Raw genomic sequence first — 19,486 nt, 5'->3', positions numbered from 1 at the left:
TGTTAAAAGTCGCCTTGCTTCCACTTACTGAAGTGAAATCCAAATGTTGTTTACATACTATTTACATTATCTAAAAAACAAAGTGATGCAAAACCAGATGGACATTTCTGACTTCTTTGTCTGATTTTTAACAACTTTGTTATTACTTAAACATTCCAGTAAAAATACTACCTGCCTTTAGAATCACAGAATCAGACAATTGGTTGAGTTGGAAGGGACCACAGTGGGTCACCTCGTCCAACCTTCCTGCTCAAGTGGGGTCATCTCAGAACACACGGCACAGGATTGCATCCAGATGTTTCTAGAATATCTCCAGTGAGGGGAGACTCCACAACCTCTCTGGGCAATCTGTTCCAGTGCACAGTCACCTGCACAGTAAAGAAGTTCTTCCTAATACTCAGGTGGAACTTTCTGTGCATGAGTTTCTGCGTGCTGCGTTTTGTCCTATTGCTCAGCATCACCAAGCTCCATCCCATTGACACCCTCTCTGCAGATAGACATTGATGAGGTCCCCTCTCAGTTGTCTCTTCTCGAGGCTGAACAGGCCCAACTCTCTGAGCCTTTCCTCATAAGGCCTCCAGCCCCTTGATCATCTTTGCAGCCCTTTCGCTGGACAAAGGATACTGCAGAAAGGGCACGCGCTATTTCGCAAGGTTTTGAGAAAAAGGAGAAAATAAATACATTAACCACGCAGGCTGCGCAAAACACACCGCATGAATTTGGAAGGATGCAATTAGCAATTGAAGAAGCAGCTCCGCCTTTTACTTGGCCGGAGCAGGAGCCCAAGGCCGCCGCCGGCGCTGTGCCGCTCACCTGAGACGCTCTGGCGGTTCGAGTCCGCGTCCCCGCCGGCGGCGCTGGCGGCGCTGGGCGCGCTGTTGTCCACCCCGCCCAGCAGGGGGCGCAGGTGGCTCACCGAGACCTGCTCGATGAAGGAGGTGCCGTACTTGCGGAAGTACCACCACTCGAAGATCTGCAACGCAGACACGCCGTCAGACCCGCCCTCAGACCTGCCGTCAGACCCGCCCCCAGACCCGCCCTCAGACCCGCCCTCAGACCCGCCCCCAGACCCGCCCTCAGACCTGCCGTCAGACCCGCCCGCAGACCCGCCCTCAGACCCGCCGTCAGACCCGCCCTCAGACCCGCCCTCAGACCCGCCCTCAGACCTGCCGGCCTCCGCCCACGCCTCGCCCCGATTCCAGCCCGCCCCTCGCCCCGCTCCTCGCCCCGCAGCCCGAAAAGCGAGGAGGCGGCTCCGGCCGCCCCGCGGCTCCTTCCCCGCGCACCCCGGGGGAGGCACCTGCCCGCGTCATCCCGGCCCGAGCACGCGGAGAAGTTAAATGTGACCCACGTTTAGGTGGAAAACCTCAAATCTTGTCAACGAAATTATTATTATTTTTTTAAACCCAAATAATCTTACGGCAAATTATTTCAGCTGTTAGGCCTCCTTTAAATTGACTTCTAGAAACCCCCCACTCCATTCTGCCCGACATCAGCCACGCCGATAGAATGCTGCAGCCGGGAGTGAATCCGCCGGGCCTTCCCTCAGCTCCCTCTGCAGTCCAGGGAATGTGAGGAAAAGCAGGTTTTCTTGCTTCCTCAGTAAATGCTTCCAAAGACATTCACTGAGTTTAATTTTAAAAAAAATGTTAAAAATGCCAAACAAACTCGAGGAAGCTGAATCCTGTTCCCTTTAGGATTTCTTTTCCCCTAGCTGAACTGTGTTTTATTTTGTTTGGCTGACTTGGGCTGACTCGAAGTTAATTTTATTTTCAGGCATTTGGTTGAGCTAGCAAATCAGAAAAAAAATATTATTTACAGAGCTCTACTTGGAAAATCATTTCACAGCCTAAGAGAACACCCTGTAATTGAAATTACACACATAAATATGTATCTGTGGTATTTTCACCGAAAAATACGTTAGTAAGAATACACATATTTCAGGAAACCACATAAACCTGGAAGTGAAGACTATTTTATATAAATATGGAAAAGGTTTAGATGGTAAAAATTGTAAAGAAACACATGCTTATAATGAATAGACAAGTTTCACTTGAATCGTCACCCAAACAACTACATACCATGTGAAATAAAAGCAAATCTAAGGAGTTTTGAGAAATTTGGCAGGACTAAATTGCACTAAAAACTGTGAATGAGCAGTCTCTGCCCTTTCCATTTTCCTTGGTATCTCCGTGTGTTACACCAGTACTGAAAGCTTTGATAAAATCTCTTCCTACTAGACACAATCAGCAATAAGGGAAATGATTGTGTTCACATCTTTGACACCATGAGTGTGCTGTTGGGCAGGTTTTGCTGGGTCAGCCTATAGACAGCAGGCTCTGGGAGGCCTCTTAGGGGTCTACCTGCTCCAGAAAGGTTCAGGCCAGGCTTCACACATTCCCTCCTTCAATATTTTTTGGTTTTTAAGTTCTCTTGACCTCTTTATGTAGTTAAAATGACTTCTGTCTCCATGGGATTGGATTGTCTGTAGACAAGACAGACATACTTTTTACCCCTCCCTCCCCCCCACCCCCCACTTTAAAGGAGGGGAAAATAAATTTTCTGGCATAGAAGGAAAATGTTCCTCTCCAAAGGATGCTCCCAATGCATTCTGCACTGGGGCTTCCCCTAAATTCAAATGTGTTGTTAAAGCATCTAGAGGATTCATATGGAAGAAGGGGGCCCCAGCTGCACAGGAGTGAAAGGGAATGAAGCTGGTGGCTGCTTGAGACAAGTTCACACAAGATTGTGTGGCAGTGCTGGGGACCACTCCCCAAAACAATCTAATGGTGTTTCTGGGAGATATCACTAAGAGAGAATGGAGCAGTCTGATGAGGAGAAGACAGAAGGACTGTGCGAATGCAAAGCATTTGGGAAGATAAACATGGTCACAGAGAAACCAGAGCATTAACGTATTCAGATCTTTGTGAACTCTTTCCCACCCCAAATCACCAAAACCCCACATAACCTGGACAGTGGACAATTCCTCCTTACTCTGAGGTGCATTTGTCACTGTTCTTGTTCCACTGGCATATGCCTGCAACAGCACCCGGGTGGGAATGCAAAGTGCCAAGGACAGAATGCTGATGCAGTGTCACTGAACACTTGTTCCACACTGCTGATATGCCTCCTGTAGCATACATCACTACCTCTGAATGCTGGAGATGGTGGGCAGGGAGGTGGCACAGGTGAGTCAGCTTTGGTTTTAGCTGTTCTCATGCTCTTAGGCACACTGCACTTTTTAAAGGGGTTAAAGTTTAAATCTTACGATCTAAGAGAGCATCATAAGCATGTGGCTGACCATAAGAGAAAGGCTGTGCCATAAGACACAGTCATAGATCTGCTGTGAACATCTGTTTCTGTTCTGTCTTTGAAAACTTTGAAACAAATAAAGGCACAAAGGCCACAGTTCTACCTGTCCAAAGTCTCAGAGGAAGTGGGTGTTACGAATAAAAATTATAGTCTTGCACTGAGGCGAGGGACACTCAGTAAGACTTTCACTATAATCTAAGTCAGGGACTCAAGTACAGCTGCCAGACTGGCTGTGCAAAATTCAGACCGTATCTAACAAGCTTCGTACTTCTTCTAAGAGGGAAGAAATAAAGGTTTTCCAAAATGTGCTAATAAATTCCTGCTCATTATTTCAATCATGATCAGCTTTTAGATGAGGTCAGTAAAACCCAGAGAGGGAATGAGCAGCACAAAAGCACACTTGAGCCCACTTGTCCTGCACAAATGTATACCAGCTGGAAAGCCATCACACTGAATTTCAATGAAACTGAGGGACAATCACAAAGAATGTACATATATATAAATGTGGTCTCTGCTGCAGTTCAGCTGAGTGACAGAAACTTGCCAAAACGTGTGACACAGCTGTTAAGTCTGTCTCCTTAGACTTAAAAATGCATTAATTACTTTTTAAAAAGGCATTAAAGTTCATAAATTGTTTAAGGCAGCTTTGAAAAATATTTGCTATGTTGAGTGACTCCAATGCCAGGAAACATCAGATCTGAGTGCATAGTCTCCCAGAAATTAAAGCCATAAATCATCATCACCATCATAAGCCTTTGCTTGGAGTGATTTGTTCAGCGTGTATGAGGAGGTAATCTGTAATTTGGTACTTAAGTCAAAACAATAAATTCTCTTTAGAGAATTTTTGCACCTTTCTCAGACAGCGTCACCTGGTTTGAAACCTAATTTCTGTAAATCAGACTTCTAACTGCATCATCCAGTTTGAAAGCCACGTGAAGTCAACAATCTTTTGACAGTTCAGCAGATGAGAGATCATCTGACAGAATAAAATTACTGTAAGGATTAATTACCTATTGACAGAGATCTGAATTAGAGAGGAAATTAATCAGAAAGGTAATTTCTGCACCACTTCTGAAAGAAAAAGCCACCTAATTTCTGTCGTACACATACAGTGGGAGGGGAGCTCATCTTCAGAGATCTCCCCTTCACAGCAGTGGCAAACTTTTTGGGGCTCTTTCTAGTTGATGCCAGTGCTTTCAAGCTGAAACAGGGTCAAACGTCTCCAAACCCTCAAGGGATTTTTGGGACCATAATTTTCAAAAAGGCCAAGTTAAAACCATTTCCAGCTTTGTGTGTTTAGAAATGCAAATTAGAACTTTTATATTTTAATCTGGTATAGGTATTGTTTAATGTAAGCGTATTTGATTTTGGAAATGTTGTCTTCTTAATGCACTTCTCTTCCCCTGTGCAATGAAAATGTTATAGTCATCCTCTTTCTTATCTCTGCTATCACATACAAACAATCCCAGATAATTATATTTATCTCTGTAGCAACAAATCTATTCTGCATCACTTGGCTATCAGATCTGATCTTTCTGCACAGTTTTTCAGAACAGATATTCCATTATGTATGCATCAATTCACAAGGGATGGTTCACACTGAACCGAAGAGTGATGTCTATCAATGATTTGAATTGTGCTTTTCTGTTTATCACATCTGAGACAGGCATCCTCTCTTACAGCAAACACTGTCATTCTCTCCTAGTGTATGGAGTCTTCAACAGAAGCAGTAAACGATTTCACTTGCCCACAACTTCCACAGCTCAGATTTCTCTTTCAGCCTTGGAATGAGACTTTCAGGTCTCAAAGGTGTAGATTTTCTTCAACTCTTCTAATAGCAGTGGTGGTAACAACCAATCTAATGGATTTGAAGGAAGCTTACTCTCTGGAGGAGCAACATAGTGATAGCAAGACTTGATTCCATGGTTAAGCCTCTTTTATAAATAAAAGGGACCACAGCACAGGTTTGGCTCAAGCCATCCATGCTGTTTGTTTGCTAGCACACTTCCTATGTCAACTCTCCCAGACAATGACTGCACATGTTCTAGGTGTACTACAGCCCAGGGGCTGTTTCCAGTAGACAGTATGGAAAAGGTCATCCATGTTTTGGGAGGCAAGAGTGTTTATCCATGTGAGTGCGGCTATACAATGCTACTTGCCTTCCAACAAAGAAAGCTCCTGGTCTGTTTTATTTAGCTGTTAGGGGTAGCCAGTGACTCCAGCAGATCCTCCAGTCCTGCCCATCTTGGATCTAGGAAACAGCATGCCTCTGACCGTGCTCAGTGTCCTTAATGACAGCCTTGAAGGATAAGCACTCCCATTCCTTCTGGATTAAATACACCCATTCAGCATCCTCTTAGACTGCTCTTGGTTACTGAACCCCCATTCGTCATATCTCAAAGAGTCAGCAGGAGAAGATACATACAGTGCTAGTAGGCAGCATGTTACAGTGGGGATTACTGTAACACGCATATATCAAACCAGGAGTCCCATGGAAAAGAAGTATATATGGACAGATTCGTGGTAGATGTTTCAGGGATGTTTATTTCTCCAGCCGCATGGCCGGGGCTCTGCTCAGGAACTCCCCGGTCACGGGACCCCAGGGTCCTTGGCCACCCCGGGGAACCCAAACCAACCAATGGGGAATGAGACTGACCAGGGGCAGGGAGACCCCGTGTCTGTGCCCTCAGGGCCCATCTCGCAGGGCTACATGGCAGGGGAGGGAGCCCAACATCTCACCCATTTTATTTTAATAAAAGGAGAATGAAAACAACTGGATAACAAGAACAGTTTCAAGACAAAACAAGCCACCCTCCTGAGTCTTTAAATGTCCAAACAGATTCTGTGGAACATCTTAGGGCTGACAGAAGGGAGACAAAACTCTCCGGGCATGCTTTGTGGGGAAACTGAGGCAGGAGAGGGTTTAACTTCTTCCCTCCCCCTTTTCATCCCCCCTCGGCATCGGAGAGGAATTGTAGGGAAAAGGAATTGTATAGGGAAGCCATGGGGTGAAAAACGGATTAGGAATAAACTGGGGATAGGGTAAACTTAGGAAGGGGTTCATATTGGGTATAGGGTAAAAGGGGGAAGTAGGCTGTGGGTAGGGAAATTGCTGGGATGGATATTGTTTATAATTTTGTGCAGAACAGCTGCCTTTGACAGGAATACCTCCAGGCCCAGTAACATTTGCTGCTTGTAAACCCTTCTTTCCTTGCACTATACCAAATTGTACAACTTCCCCATCTCCTACACTTTGCAGGTAATTTTTAGGGTTATTCCTTTTAATGGCAGTTCTATGGATGAATAAATCTCCCCCTGTATCATCTCATGTTATAAATCCATAGTTGTTTTTTACATTGTACCATTTCATGGTTCCTGTGACTTTCATTGCTATAACTCCTCCTATCACGTGTTTGCGTGTTTGTCGTGGCTGCTGGTCCCGCGTGGCCGCCGCCTCGCCGGCTCCGACGTCTCGGCCGGGCCCCCGCGTTGGGGCTGCTCCGCGCTCTCCGAGCGGCGCTGCTCCGGCGTGTCTGGGCTCTGCGCGGCCCCGCGTTGCCATCGCCGCTGGCTCCGTGCCCTGTGAGTGGTTCCGCTCCGCAAACTCCACGCTGCTTTGGGTGCGGCCCCGTTCCGGCTCGGCGCTGCGCGGCTTCTCGTGTCGCTGTGGGAACCGCCGCTTCTCCCTCCGCAGGGCTCTCCGAGCCGTGTGCTCAGAGCGGGCTGCCACGCCGATGCCGGTTCCTGGCTGCTCGTGGCCCACGGCACCCGCGGCGCCTGCGGCATCGCTCCCTCACTCGCGGCCGCGTGGCCGGGGACCCCGAGACAGGGATGGGGTCCGCGATAAGGAGCGCGCTCCCGAGGGGGCCAGGTGCATCCAGCGCAGGCACCTCCGCCGGCACGGCTGCAGTCGTGTGCTCCCGGGATGGCGGCTGTGTGGCCTCAGCCATGGGGTAAGTATGATCCTCTGCTTTAGGGGTAATGGGACCGTACAAATACTCCTCAAGAACTTCCCTGATTATAAGGTATGCACGGAAAGCTTCTCTTTGATCCCACTTTATCCCAGATCTCATCCCAGAAACACCCCTCACAAGATACAGGAGGTTCGATATCAAAAAGTAAATCTCGAGAAATATAGGAGAACCTTTTGAAAAGCCAGATGAAGAAATGTTCTAGATCTCCCGGTTGCATTACTTTTTTGTTTTGTTGTTCAAGGATTCCTTTTACTTCTAGATACATTTTTTTCTGTGGCTCAGAGAGTCCCATTTCCCACAATTCTTCCATAGTCCAGAGAGAATATCCAAACCAAGATGAGAAGAGAGAGGTCTAGAGTGGTTATTTTACTCACGAATCTTCCTCAGGGATCGGTGTCTTGCCCGCATTCCTCCACCAGTTTGTTACAGTGGGGATTACTGCAACACGCATATATCAAACCAGGAGTCCCATGGAAAAGAAGTATATATGGACAGATTCGTGGTAGATGTTTCAGGGATGTTTATTTCTCCAGCTGCATGGCCGGGGCTCAGCTCAGGAACTCTGCAGTCACGGGACCCCAGGGTCCTTGGCCACCCCGGGGAACCCAAACCAACCAATGGGGAATGAGACTGACCAGGGGCAGGGAAACCCCGTGTCTCCCCACCAGGGCCCATCTCGCAGGGCTCCATGGCAGGGGAGGAGACCCCAACAGCAGCATATTAAAAATAAATAGTTATTTACTTCATCCATCTCTGGAAATACAGAAACATGGAAGAAAATAATATATTGCCTGGATTAAGTGTATTACTTCTCTCAACACTGTGTAGACCCCAGGTAGTTATGATACTGTTTTCTTGTCTGTGGACGGGGTTATAGCCTGCCTTCCAATAGATCCTTCCTTTCTCATCTGCTCCTTGGCAAGGGTTTCCAATTTCTTGGGAACTCTCTACAATGATTCTGCCCTTCCTGACCTGTGAGCCTTCTCTGAGCAGAGCAGGAACTTTGAATGGCTACCATGTATAGCTTTTCAGCCCTGCACAACTGTCAGACTTCCACAGAGTCTTTGGCAACGCCCAGAACTCAGTCACCTTTCTACCCCTCTGCAGCAGACTACACTAAAGTAGTGAAACAAGCAGAAGATCAATTAGTATCTACAGAAAATATGTCCTTCTGTGTTACTCAGGTCCTCTCAGACTTCCTGTACTGGTACCATTGGCTACAAAAGGCTGTGACTGACAGACTATACACTTACTTGGGTAGTAGCAAACAGCCTAGCTGCTCAGTGCTAGGCAGTGTGTAGACTCACGCTTCTGTAGGCTTTCTAATTCTTGCATCTGAAAGACCCGGTATTTGTTCATTGCAGAATATTTTTCATTGTGTAGCAGAAGACACTTAGTACTGTCCCAAGCTTGGAAGTAGAATAACAAGGCATTCTTGGTGGAGATTTAAGTCTGAGGTTCACTTCTACCTGGGCTTTGTTAGAACTGAGACTCTATCAGTTTGCAGTGCAAGTGCCTCACGTTCTTGCTGACCAACTTTGACTCTTGTGATAACTGTATGTTAAATATGTGGCTTTATTTAGAAATCTCAGTGGCATTTACATAGTTCCAGTTCACAGCATTTACTGGACGTCAGGTGTGTTTCATGACAATTTTATTACCCTACCTGTGGAAAACCTCAGCCTCCCAGACATTGAATACAATGCAGCTCATTGTATTCTGTGAGGCAGCACACTGTATTTTACTGGATTAAAAGTAACTGTGGTGGAACCAAGTTTCCAATACAGTATTTCTAATGCAACTGTGGACCAAATCTTGTTCTTATTTTTGATGCCTACAACAGTGCAGGGATGAAGTGAGTATATGCTAAATTATTTATTTAAACTATGTGCTGTAGTCAAGTAATTGTTAAGGAAAATGCTTGAGATAGAAAACTTTTTCTTTACAGTTCTGACCTATAAGAAAAAAGGTCTGAAATCCTTGCTTCAATTAAATCTGCCTACAGCAAGGCCAGAATTTTACCTAAAGAAGTAAAACAAAGTAAGAGACAAAATAAGACAGGAGTGCAGTGTTTTGCAAAGGAATAATGTAGTATTCAATTGTCCAAAGCTGAACTTTGCAGTCATTGTTTCATGACCCAAACATGAGTTAGGAAAAGCAATCACTTTCCCATCAGTTACTACACTTATGAAATGATGGAATTTTCCATCATTTCCATAACCTGCAGTGCTGTGATTTCTCCTTCTGATTAGGAACTGCAGCCAACTGATAATGGAAAGAAATCTGCCAGCCCATATGGTGGAAAATTCCAAGCAATAATAGTATATCTAGTCTAAAAAGTACCCCAGTGATGTAGATTTGACAAGACAGTGTTTATTTTATAAAAGAATTTCACTTTATACCATTAACAGGGCAGTGAATCCTTTAGAACTGATGATGCTGTGTAGTCTGATTTAAGTGTGTGGCAATGCGGGCAATTCTTCATGTTACAGGGCCACTTGTAAACAGCAAGATTAAGAAATAATTCATCTGAAGCACAATTGGGCTAAAGACAAGCTAGTACTACCTCACTAGAACTTAATCAGCTGTCTTTTCTGATGTGTGGTCTGTTCAACTTGCAGTTTCTTCTTTCCATGACCATGTCTGCTTAGTTCTTTTTCAATTATCAAATGTACAGAAAACATGTTCCTCTCAGCACAGACACTGGTCCCTACAATCTAGGGTTCCTGGCTGTTACCTGTCTGGCTTATATATCTTTTTCACCTTTACGGTGGTGCCATATGAACAGCAAACAACAACTGATAGCAGTAGTGAAGACTAAAAAAAAAAGGCTTTCGGTCTTATTTCTGTGTCTACGCCTCTGTCACCTCATAGTTTCTTCAACTTGTTCATAATGGACTTTCTCATGCAACACACTAAGGGATTTCTTTTGATTAAGGCTCAATCTGATTTCTTCATGAAAGGTTTCTATTGGTGTCCTTTTGCCCCTTCTCCATATCATTGTCTTGAGTACTTCTTGCCACTTCCATCTTGTACTTCCATCAAAGTACAGTGCTTAGAAATTTCTTGCTGTTACGTTGCTTGCTGAGGTCATTCCTCAGAAATTGCCTTCATGAATACAGTATAAAACGTACCTACATTTGCAATGATGAATTTAGTTCCACATAAATTAGTCACTCTTCAAAGTTTTTATTCCTGTTTGATTCAGAAATGTAATTCAATAGGGCACGATATAAACTGTCTTTGTCTTGCCACCTCCTCCTGCTGTCTTCGCCCTCTAGCAACAAATATGGAATTGTGTCTGTGAAACCCATGTTACTTCTCTCATTCCTTCTCATCCTGGTGGTGGGGCCCAGCATTTTTTTCTTTCTGAGTGACAGTGCTGAATGTAACATTATTTTCTTCTCCTGTGCATTTGAGTGAGTTGTGCTTAACTGAATCCAAGTCTTACAGGTCTGGCTCCTGCTACTATCCTGAAAGTTCTGTTGATCTCTCTGGCTCTGTTGTGTGCTTTGGGGCTCAATCCATACAACACTAATGAATGCCCAAGGTGCAGACATTAGGCAATTGCCTTCTGCTATGAGGAAACTCAGAGCAAGGCACAGCAGCAGTGCACCTGCTGCTTTATACCTGAAATCATCTGAGTGATGAGAGTCTCACAGGCATTAAGTAGTCAAGGATGCCATTTGTTTATCTACATCAGCTAATGGCAGTGTGGAAGTGAGAGGTGTGGATTTCCCAAAACAAACTGATAGTATTTAGTAAGGATCCTTGTTGCTTTCAGGTTTCTCTGAGATTAGTAGATCTGAGGTGATGGAACCAGCCTCTAGCCACGTTTCTCTCTCATCCCTCTTTCCACTTATCACTACAATAGCTTACACTTGGTCTCATTGGTCCCCCAGTTACACGCCTGGTTTGGTGTGGTGAGGGAGGGTCTATAGCTTGTATCCAGCGGATTTTAAAAGTGTACAGCTTGAACGAACAAGACTAAAACAAAGGCAACCATTCCCTGAGAAGGGGAAGTGGAGAGGGAGGGGCTGATCTCTTACTCCTGAGTACCCAGAGACAGGTCACCTGGGAATGGTTCAAAGCTGTGACAGGGGAGGACCAGACTGGACATTAGGAAGAATATCTTTACTGAGAAAGTGATCAAACACTGGAACAGGATTCCTTGAGAGTTGGTGGATGACCCAAGCATGTCAGTGCTTAAGAGGCTTATGTAGAATACCCTCAATAACATGTTTTAACTTTTTTGTCATTAGGCAGGTAGACTAGATGATCATTCTGTTCTGTTCTGAGTTATGCTATACTATTCATTTGTATAAGCAGTAAGCCAACTCTCAGCAGTGAGGAAACAAGAACAGACCACATATAATAATATAAATGGTACACCCTGTTAATTCTTATATTTTTATCTCCATTTGTTTCTATGAAGATATTGAAGAAAATTCAGAGCAAATGCTCTGCTTTGGACTCCTGCATTGTGATAGTATTATGATTCACTCCACTGCATCAATTTGCATAAAGAAGCCTTCAGGAATTACCTATGGGAGGAGGGTTTTTTAAACGATTTAAAAATACAGACATTTAAGCAAATAGGCAGATAGGTACTGGGAAAGATTCTAGAAGTGAAGATCTGAAATAATTATTCCTTGGAATCTTGGCACCAGAACTGGTGTTTCTCTATTAAGTCCTGCTGTAACTTTCTGAAAGGACCACACTAAGCTGAGATAGTTGGTACCTCTCCTCATCTTCCTTTTTACTGGCCTTTTTCATTTCTGTAGTACTTGTCAGGGAAAGCACTTAATGTGCAAACATTTGTTATGAATTACTGTAGGGTTGTTAGTGAGTCATACTGTTCTTCAAGACTTTTTTCTTCAAAGATATGGCACTGAAACATCTTTTTTTTTCATTCCCACAGAAAGAGACATACAAATAAAGACAAATTTTATGTGCTGCAGAACTATAAGTGTATAGAAGAAAAAAAGACACCTATTAATTTGCATGAAGCCTGAAATACAATTCTGGATATCAAAATCAAATTGTGAAGTGATATTAATAGATGTAGTACTTACCAAAATAAGTCCCGAGATTAATGAGGATGTGCCTGTCAGGGCAACATAGAACTTGGGGGTTAATGTGTTCAAAAACATGCTCACTGAAAAAGAAAAGAGAGGAAACCATGAGTACAAGAGCAGGACATGTTTTCCACGTGTCCCTTCCTCCTCTCAACTGCAGATAAGTTATTACCTTAACTTTGATAAAAAAGACAGTTCAAATAACATCCTGTCCCATCTGCCTAACATGCGATAGAGCATTAGACTGCCACGTGCAGAATTTTGTTTTCACAACAAGGTCAATCACAAGGCATTGGAAAACAGTTGCACACAAGTCTGGGACTTTCCTATTTCAGTCAGTGGTCCACTGACATAGAGTTTAGGATTTCCCATGATATATGGAAAACATTTTACTAAATGCCTTTGCTACTCCATTGCAGTTAGAAATCTTAGAAGTCTATCTCAATGTCCTGCATTCAAAATTGTCTCAACATCCTGTAGATCTTGATGAAGTTTTTTAAAGTTTTTTACTTCTCACTACCTACCTTGGTTCATCACTTACAAAGTAGAGGATAATCGCATTTTCCGAACTCATTGTACTGCTCTAAAGTTGGTGAACCACTCAGCATGACAACAGTGAATAAATGATTAGAAAAAGACCTAACTAGCTTTCTGTTAAAAAGGGGTGAAAATCATGATAGCTGTTCAGATTATCTGAAATCTAGGGCAGAAGTGAAGTCAGATGAGCAATTCCATCTGTATGGGCTTCTGGAAATCCAAAGGGCTTTTCTAGTCATATCCCATCTTGAAAGCTGCTGGGAAAATCACCAGGTAGTCATGCTTATCCCTCATAGAAAATCCCTATGGCTGGCCTTAAGAGAATAAAATATTCTAGGTTTTTGACTCTACAGAAGCTACTAGAGAGAACTAGACTTCTACTAAATTCTAGATGTTTAAAGAAGACTCAACTTTCCATCACTTTCATCTTTTACAAATGAAAACATCCCCTATTAAACTACATGAAGGGTTAGAATAACCCTGAACAACCCTACTGGTCTCAACCAGTGCCAAAGAATTTCTCATACATACACATTTATGTATATACACACATATATATTTGTATATGTACATGTATCCAGGACTGGGGAGGGAACTGACAATAGTTAGCAGGTAAATTTAAAAGGCTTGTAGCAGGCTATTAGTCATTAAAAAACATTGATGAAAGACCTGGATATGTAGGTGTGAGGCCCTCGGTTCATTCTGTTCTCTTTAGAAATAACACTTAACAGAAATTAAATAATATGAAGCCAAAAAATGAAGAGGAGACAACAACAGCAGAATATAAATCATGAAACATATGATTCACTCTCCACAACCAGTAAAAAAAAAAGTTTTCCAGAAATGCATCATTAAAAGAGATTAAAGCCCTGCAATTTAGCTGCTTTGTTTGGGTTTTGGCAGCTTATTTTCTGTGTTGTTTTTTTTTTTTTCTTGAAGAAGCCATAAGGTGTTAAAATGGAACTGTCCTTCCCTGGTCCACTGAAATGACATTAAGCACCAAGCTGATGTAGTAAAGAACAAGTCTGGTGGGTTTTAATGCCATTGTACATTTTCCCTTCCAAATGAGTTGGATGCCAGATTCTCAGCTAGTGTAAAGCAGTACCACATTCTCAACACTGCTGTGTGCAACACAGCTACATCCCATCCCTTCCCTTCCCTTCCCTTCCCTTCCCTTCCCTTCCCTTCCCTTCCCTTCCCTTCCCTTCCCTTCCCTTCAAAAGCAGACTTTGAAATAGTAGTCCCTGCTTTCTTCAGCCCCAGCACTCGCTAAGTAGGAAGAGGAATGGAGAGACTGAAATAGCTTTGGCTTCGCCAGCTACCACGAGTCTTTTAGAAGAAACATTCCTCATTTTAGAATGCAAACGTTAAGCCAGAGACATACTCAAACTATGTCACTGGGGAAATTTCAGACTGCCAGTGAAACTACTTCGTTGGCTTAGGTCAGGATATTCCTGAGGGAGAATATGCTATGATGGGATATAGATGCCCATGTTCCACCTTGTAAGACAGTGCTACTGCAGTGCCAATAATAACATGAAAAGCCAGGCAGCAAAAGACTTTACAGAGGAGCTTTCTCTTCTACTCTTCCACCAGAGCTTCAAAGCCTATGGAATGCTGGAATTTTTCCTATTAAAATTTCTCATTACCCTGGAGGTAATTTGATTTTCAAAGCTGTGAGCCATCTAAGTCTACTGTGAAGATTCCACATAAGCATATCCATTTAATAAGGATATAGTCTATTTGCTTTAAATATTTTTACTGACTTCCATGCATAAAAATTGCTTTGGGAAATGCATGCCCACTTGGAAGAGCCCTCTCAACAAATTAGCTCTGTGGAGCTCATGGATGGTGTAGATTGAATAGGGCTCATAGGAAATGCTGTTAGCTTTCCTGTGTCACCACTCTTCTACAAGCAATGTATACTGGTTTAGAGAGAAACTCTCAGATGTGAATGGAGATTGGATTTTATTTATCTATAATTTTCACCTGTGTTACTGCTTGCTTCTTTGCCTGCACATATACTGGTGCTCCTTTACCCTCTTTACTATAGGCTGCTGCAATTCTTCACTTTTACAACTTAGTCACAGTAACTGGCAAGATGAACAGATATGATGCCAGATGCCTTTAGATTGTATGGGGCAGATTCCCAGATAACTGGAATAACTCAGTAGATTGGATACAGGTGCACTCAACGACCAGAGCTGTTTATCTGGACTGTATCTCTCTAATCCTTTGGCCATTCTTTTTCCCACTCATTAAATATAAGAATCTTCTATTTCATGATGAAAAATGTCACCTTTAGTCAATTATTAGCTACTCTCCCAATCCCTTTGTCTCCATAAATATTATTAACAAAAGGAAACACTTTTACTAAGGAAACACTTTTACTAAGAAACGTATCTCCAAAACAGTAAAACTGAGCATGTGTGATCTGACTATTTTTATTCTGAAGTCAGTGAGAATTCAATAATTGTTTCAGTGGAAACTACATCAAGACCTAGTTCTCATAATAATTAATCTCAGGAGTAAAAATTAATCCACTTTTGCATTGTGATATTATCCAAACGGGAGCATTTCTTCATAGTCAGCATTCTGACACTGAAGAAATCACTATCATATCCAATGTCTCCACCCTGCCGTGGAATCAGGGTTCCTGAGTATGTGCAGTAAACTAGAGCCATTAGATAATGCTACCTGTCCATCTGCCTTAATTTGGATAGTAGTATTTTTCTTCTGTATATTCCATTTGATGATGTAGCAGGATTGAGGAGCAGAGAGAGATTTCTGAGAAATGTGAGCTGAAGACAATAGCAGATGACTGCAGAATAAAGAAGCCAGGTAGAATCACCAGCAAAAGGTAGTACTGTATGTAATTTCTTCTGAATTCCAGTGTATGCCTGTTTCTGTTCACAAATGGAAAATGGTGCAGCTATTCAGTTTGGAATATCATCTCTTGTCTGTAACTTGGTAGGACTTAAAAAGGGCACGTAATGAGTATCTAGACAAAGGAACTTGCCTGGTGTTCTTACAGTGGCAACTCGTTTGAAATTACTGTCAAATCCCAATTATTTGCACAGGCTTTTGACAGTGAATAATCTATTTTAGGTGTGTTAGTACAGCTTGTTTTGTATTTTTTTAAAGAAAACCAGCATGACCTATAAATTCTGTCTAAAAAAGCCAAACATGTCTACTTATGAGAGACTCCTGGCCTTAAAAATTCCCACCCCCTCTCTCTTCCCTTCTCTTTATTGCTTTCATTTTAATAATACTTGAGACATCCAGAATAAGGTGTATTTACATTTTCAGAAGTGCTTAAGTTACACTGGTAAATCATTCCATCCTTCTATGTACTATCTAGGAAAGGAGTGTTATTTCATTGTTAACTGTGCATGTTCACAGACGTGAATTTACATCCTATTCAATTCACAGCAGACAAGTTACAAAAGTAATATCTAACATTCCCAGCTGAGACTAATCAAAAGAGGTGATTGAAATATTTTTGAAAGCAGATGCCATTTCATTCCTGTTATTCACGTTATTCATTTCCAATATTTGTGATTAATCCTGAACCTGGGAATAAACACGAGAGGAAAATCCAGGTATTTTTCTAGTAATAAAATCCTTGAAACATGTAAAATGTATCACTCAAGATGATAAAAACCCACTGTTGCTTTATAAATTTCTTCAAGGTCTTGAGGCATTCAGATTTCAAGCATGTGAGGAACCACAGTAGAAGGGAAATACTGGGGTTAAACTCCTAGAAGCACCATATTAACTGCTGCATCAGTTAATTACATTAGAAGGTCACTAGGGGAGGGAGCACTGCAAACTACCAACTATTCCCACATGCAGATCTTATACAATGACAGACCCATTACCTACTTCTGAGTGTGAGGTGATGTAAGTGTACAGTAAGATGCAAATAAAAATTTAATTGCAATGTAACATAAATCATATACACAAACAGATAAAGCAAAGATAGGAGTGCATAATTTATGGCATTTTTAAGAGGAAAAATAGCATCCTGAACAGAATGTTATCTCAAAATGCATGTAAAATTATATATATTTCAATAACCTTGTTAAATAAAAAATTATATTATGCATAAATAAATAATATAAAAATTAACTTATATAAATAAATAAAAATATAACTGGGTACAATAGTTAATTTTATAAGAACAAATTGCCAGAAAACATATACAAGTTTATAGTTACAGAGCCTTTCTAGTGCATTACCAGTCCTTAAGCCATCATGGCTATAATATCTGAGTCACTAAGAAATTTTGCTGCACTTTCTGCCTCTGCCCTCCATAATATCTGCTTGGTATGCAGACTGATGCAAACTTTTTTAACACCAGTGCCAAGAGCTCCAAATCCCTTAGACAGGCTAGAAGCTAAGAAACCTATCATTGGAGACCTTTGACACAGCAATTCAATTTCTTTTCACTGCAACCATCCATTCAGGCTGCTGTTCCAATGTGGTACAGAAGACAGGGCAGTGACTGGCTTATTTCATAGGGGCCTCTGTTTGGATTAATGACGCTCCCCAATCCAAAGTTGTTGCAGCAATGAAGAACTCTTCTACCAAAGTGTCAGTGAAGAGGGCAAAATTAAGTTCAATAAACTTCTTTTACTAAATATATAAACTTTCCCTCTCTGAGTATGAAACACTGCATACTCTTGACTTTAATTGAACTGTTTGTACGTAAACTTTCTGAACTCTCAACTGCTCCCTTGTAAGAATGTTAACTATAATGTACTAGGGTCAGGCTGAATTATGCATTTCATAATGCCTAATTGATGGTCTCCAGCTAAATATAAATATAAACCCCAAATACAAATACAAACTCCATCAGATTTAAAGCTAGCAGAGACTATTGTCTCAGAAAAACAAAACAACTTCTACCAATTACCAGGATTTTCCCTGGGAAGTTAACAAGATTTTTTTAACTTCTTCAGACTTCTTAAAGAAATTACCAAAGAGGAAGTAAGCATTCAAACATTTCAGAATGCTGCAGAGAGATTTTCCATTTACTTGTTGCAGATGCTATGCAGCTTCCTTCTGTAAGGCCTTTTGTCTAGATCTGTTTTCAAAACTTTAAAAAATTTCTCACCTGTAAACAAACATGTGGCCGTTCCAGTCAGAAACAGCTGGTGTCTTATCTGTGTACAAGGAAATCCAGACGCCCACTCACTTAGTTCAAGCACCCAGTCCCGTCCTAAAGGCATGGGGCTGAATGAGAGTGGCATTCAGATGCCTGGAGCCTGCACTAATGGCCAGGAGTCTGTTGCTGCTCTCACTTACCGCTAGATAAAGAACCCAGGTGAGAGAAGATGGTGATGTACCAGAAGCCTCCTATTACTTCAACTCTGATTAACTACATAGTTGTGCATAATCAAAGTTCTGCCCATACAGATGTTTCAAATTAGGGAAATTAAAACTTTCTGGATGGAAGACCACCACACTCTCTCTTCCATGTTTCCACATCTTAAATGCAGGTTTTCCCTTTCAACAGAAGAACACAGTAAAAAGGGAAAGTGAGTAGGGACAGTCTTCTGGAGAAAAATTTGGTGTGATGGGAGAGGCTTTTGGCCACAAAGCATAGCCCACAGAGAAGAAAGAGCAGATGGTAGTAAACACAGAACCAGTTACATGTCAAAAACTTTCAAGTTCATTTACTTATAACTGAAAAATAGAGTTTTGAAAATGGCAACTGTAACATTCTCTCCAGAATGTTTTGTGACCCAATTGCCTACTGAGCAAATTATATCCAGCACACATGTCCAGAAGTTACTGTATCGATCAAAACTCGTCTCACTCCTAGCAGGAATTAGTCTGTGCTGGCTGTAGAACTTTTGGGACTTAGACAAATACACTGCATCCTTCAGAGTGCATTCAGCCTGTTACAGCAAGTTTGCTCATCCTCACTGTGAACAGTATACAGGGAAATGTAACTCATAAGATATAAGAACCAACACAGAGCTGAGGGCAGAAGGGCATACAGGTGCATCAAGGAAACCAGATCTGTGAGACAAAAAAGCACTTAAGACCCTATTGGGAGTTGGGAAAGGAAAAAGAAAAGAAAACCAGGTTAGAGGTAGACTAGTAAAATACAGAGATGAGTTAAAAGAAAATTTAAAAATTGAACAGCAATAAAAATTATCATGCATAGAAAGAAGATGATAGAGACAAGAACAGCAAAAGTAAAAAAGACACAAGAAATGACACAGGCAACATGAATGTAAACAAAGGCTATTTTTACTTCAGCAAAAGATGCTTTGCATGTCAGAAGTACCTTTTCACTGGGAGAAATAAGACTGCCAACAATAACAGCTTTGGTCATTTAGGAAGAGATGCTGTCCACAAGTTATTCCTTGCTATCAAATGCACCCCAAAGCCACCTCTCACAAACTATTAAACCCTTAACAGAAGACGCTACTAAAGGGCCATTGTATTTCCCCTGAATGTCCTGCTATGGCCAACAGCTACACTATGCCTCAGGAACAGACAGGTTGGACACACAGGCAGAGGACACACTATAACTATACCCCCCCCAAGGAAAGCATTCTGTCTTGGGAG

The 19,486-nt window shown here is 42.1% G+C and overlaps 1 protein-coding gene across 2 annotated transcripts in view; it reads right to left on the bottom strand.

Annotated features, from left to right (window-relative positions):
* ST7 (suppression of tumorigenicity 7) overlaps positions 1-19,486 on the bottom strand; it is a gene marked incomplete at its 5' end in the record, with an annotated part of 142,002 nt that overhangs the window by 54,438 nt on the left and 68,078 nt on the right. For both annotated transcript variants that reach the window (XM_082280763.1, XM_082280762.1), the window contains 2 exons: positions 814-973; positions 12,362-12,444. In XM_082280763.1, coding sequence (XP_082136889.1) covers positions 814-973; positions 12,362-12,444 — 243 coding nt within the window. The remainder of the gene's footprint in view (positions 1-813; positions 974-12,361; positions 12,445-19,486) is intronic.

This window comes from Coloeus monedula, assembly GCF_965178545.1.
Source record: "Coloeus monedula genome assembly, chromosome: 4".
Classification (NCBI taxonomy): domain Eukaryota; kingdom Metazoa; phylum Chordata; class Aves; order Passeriformes; family Corvidae; genus Coloeus; species Coloeus monedula.
This window is presented reverse-complemented; position numbering and strand designations above follow the sequence as displayed.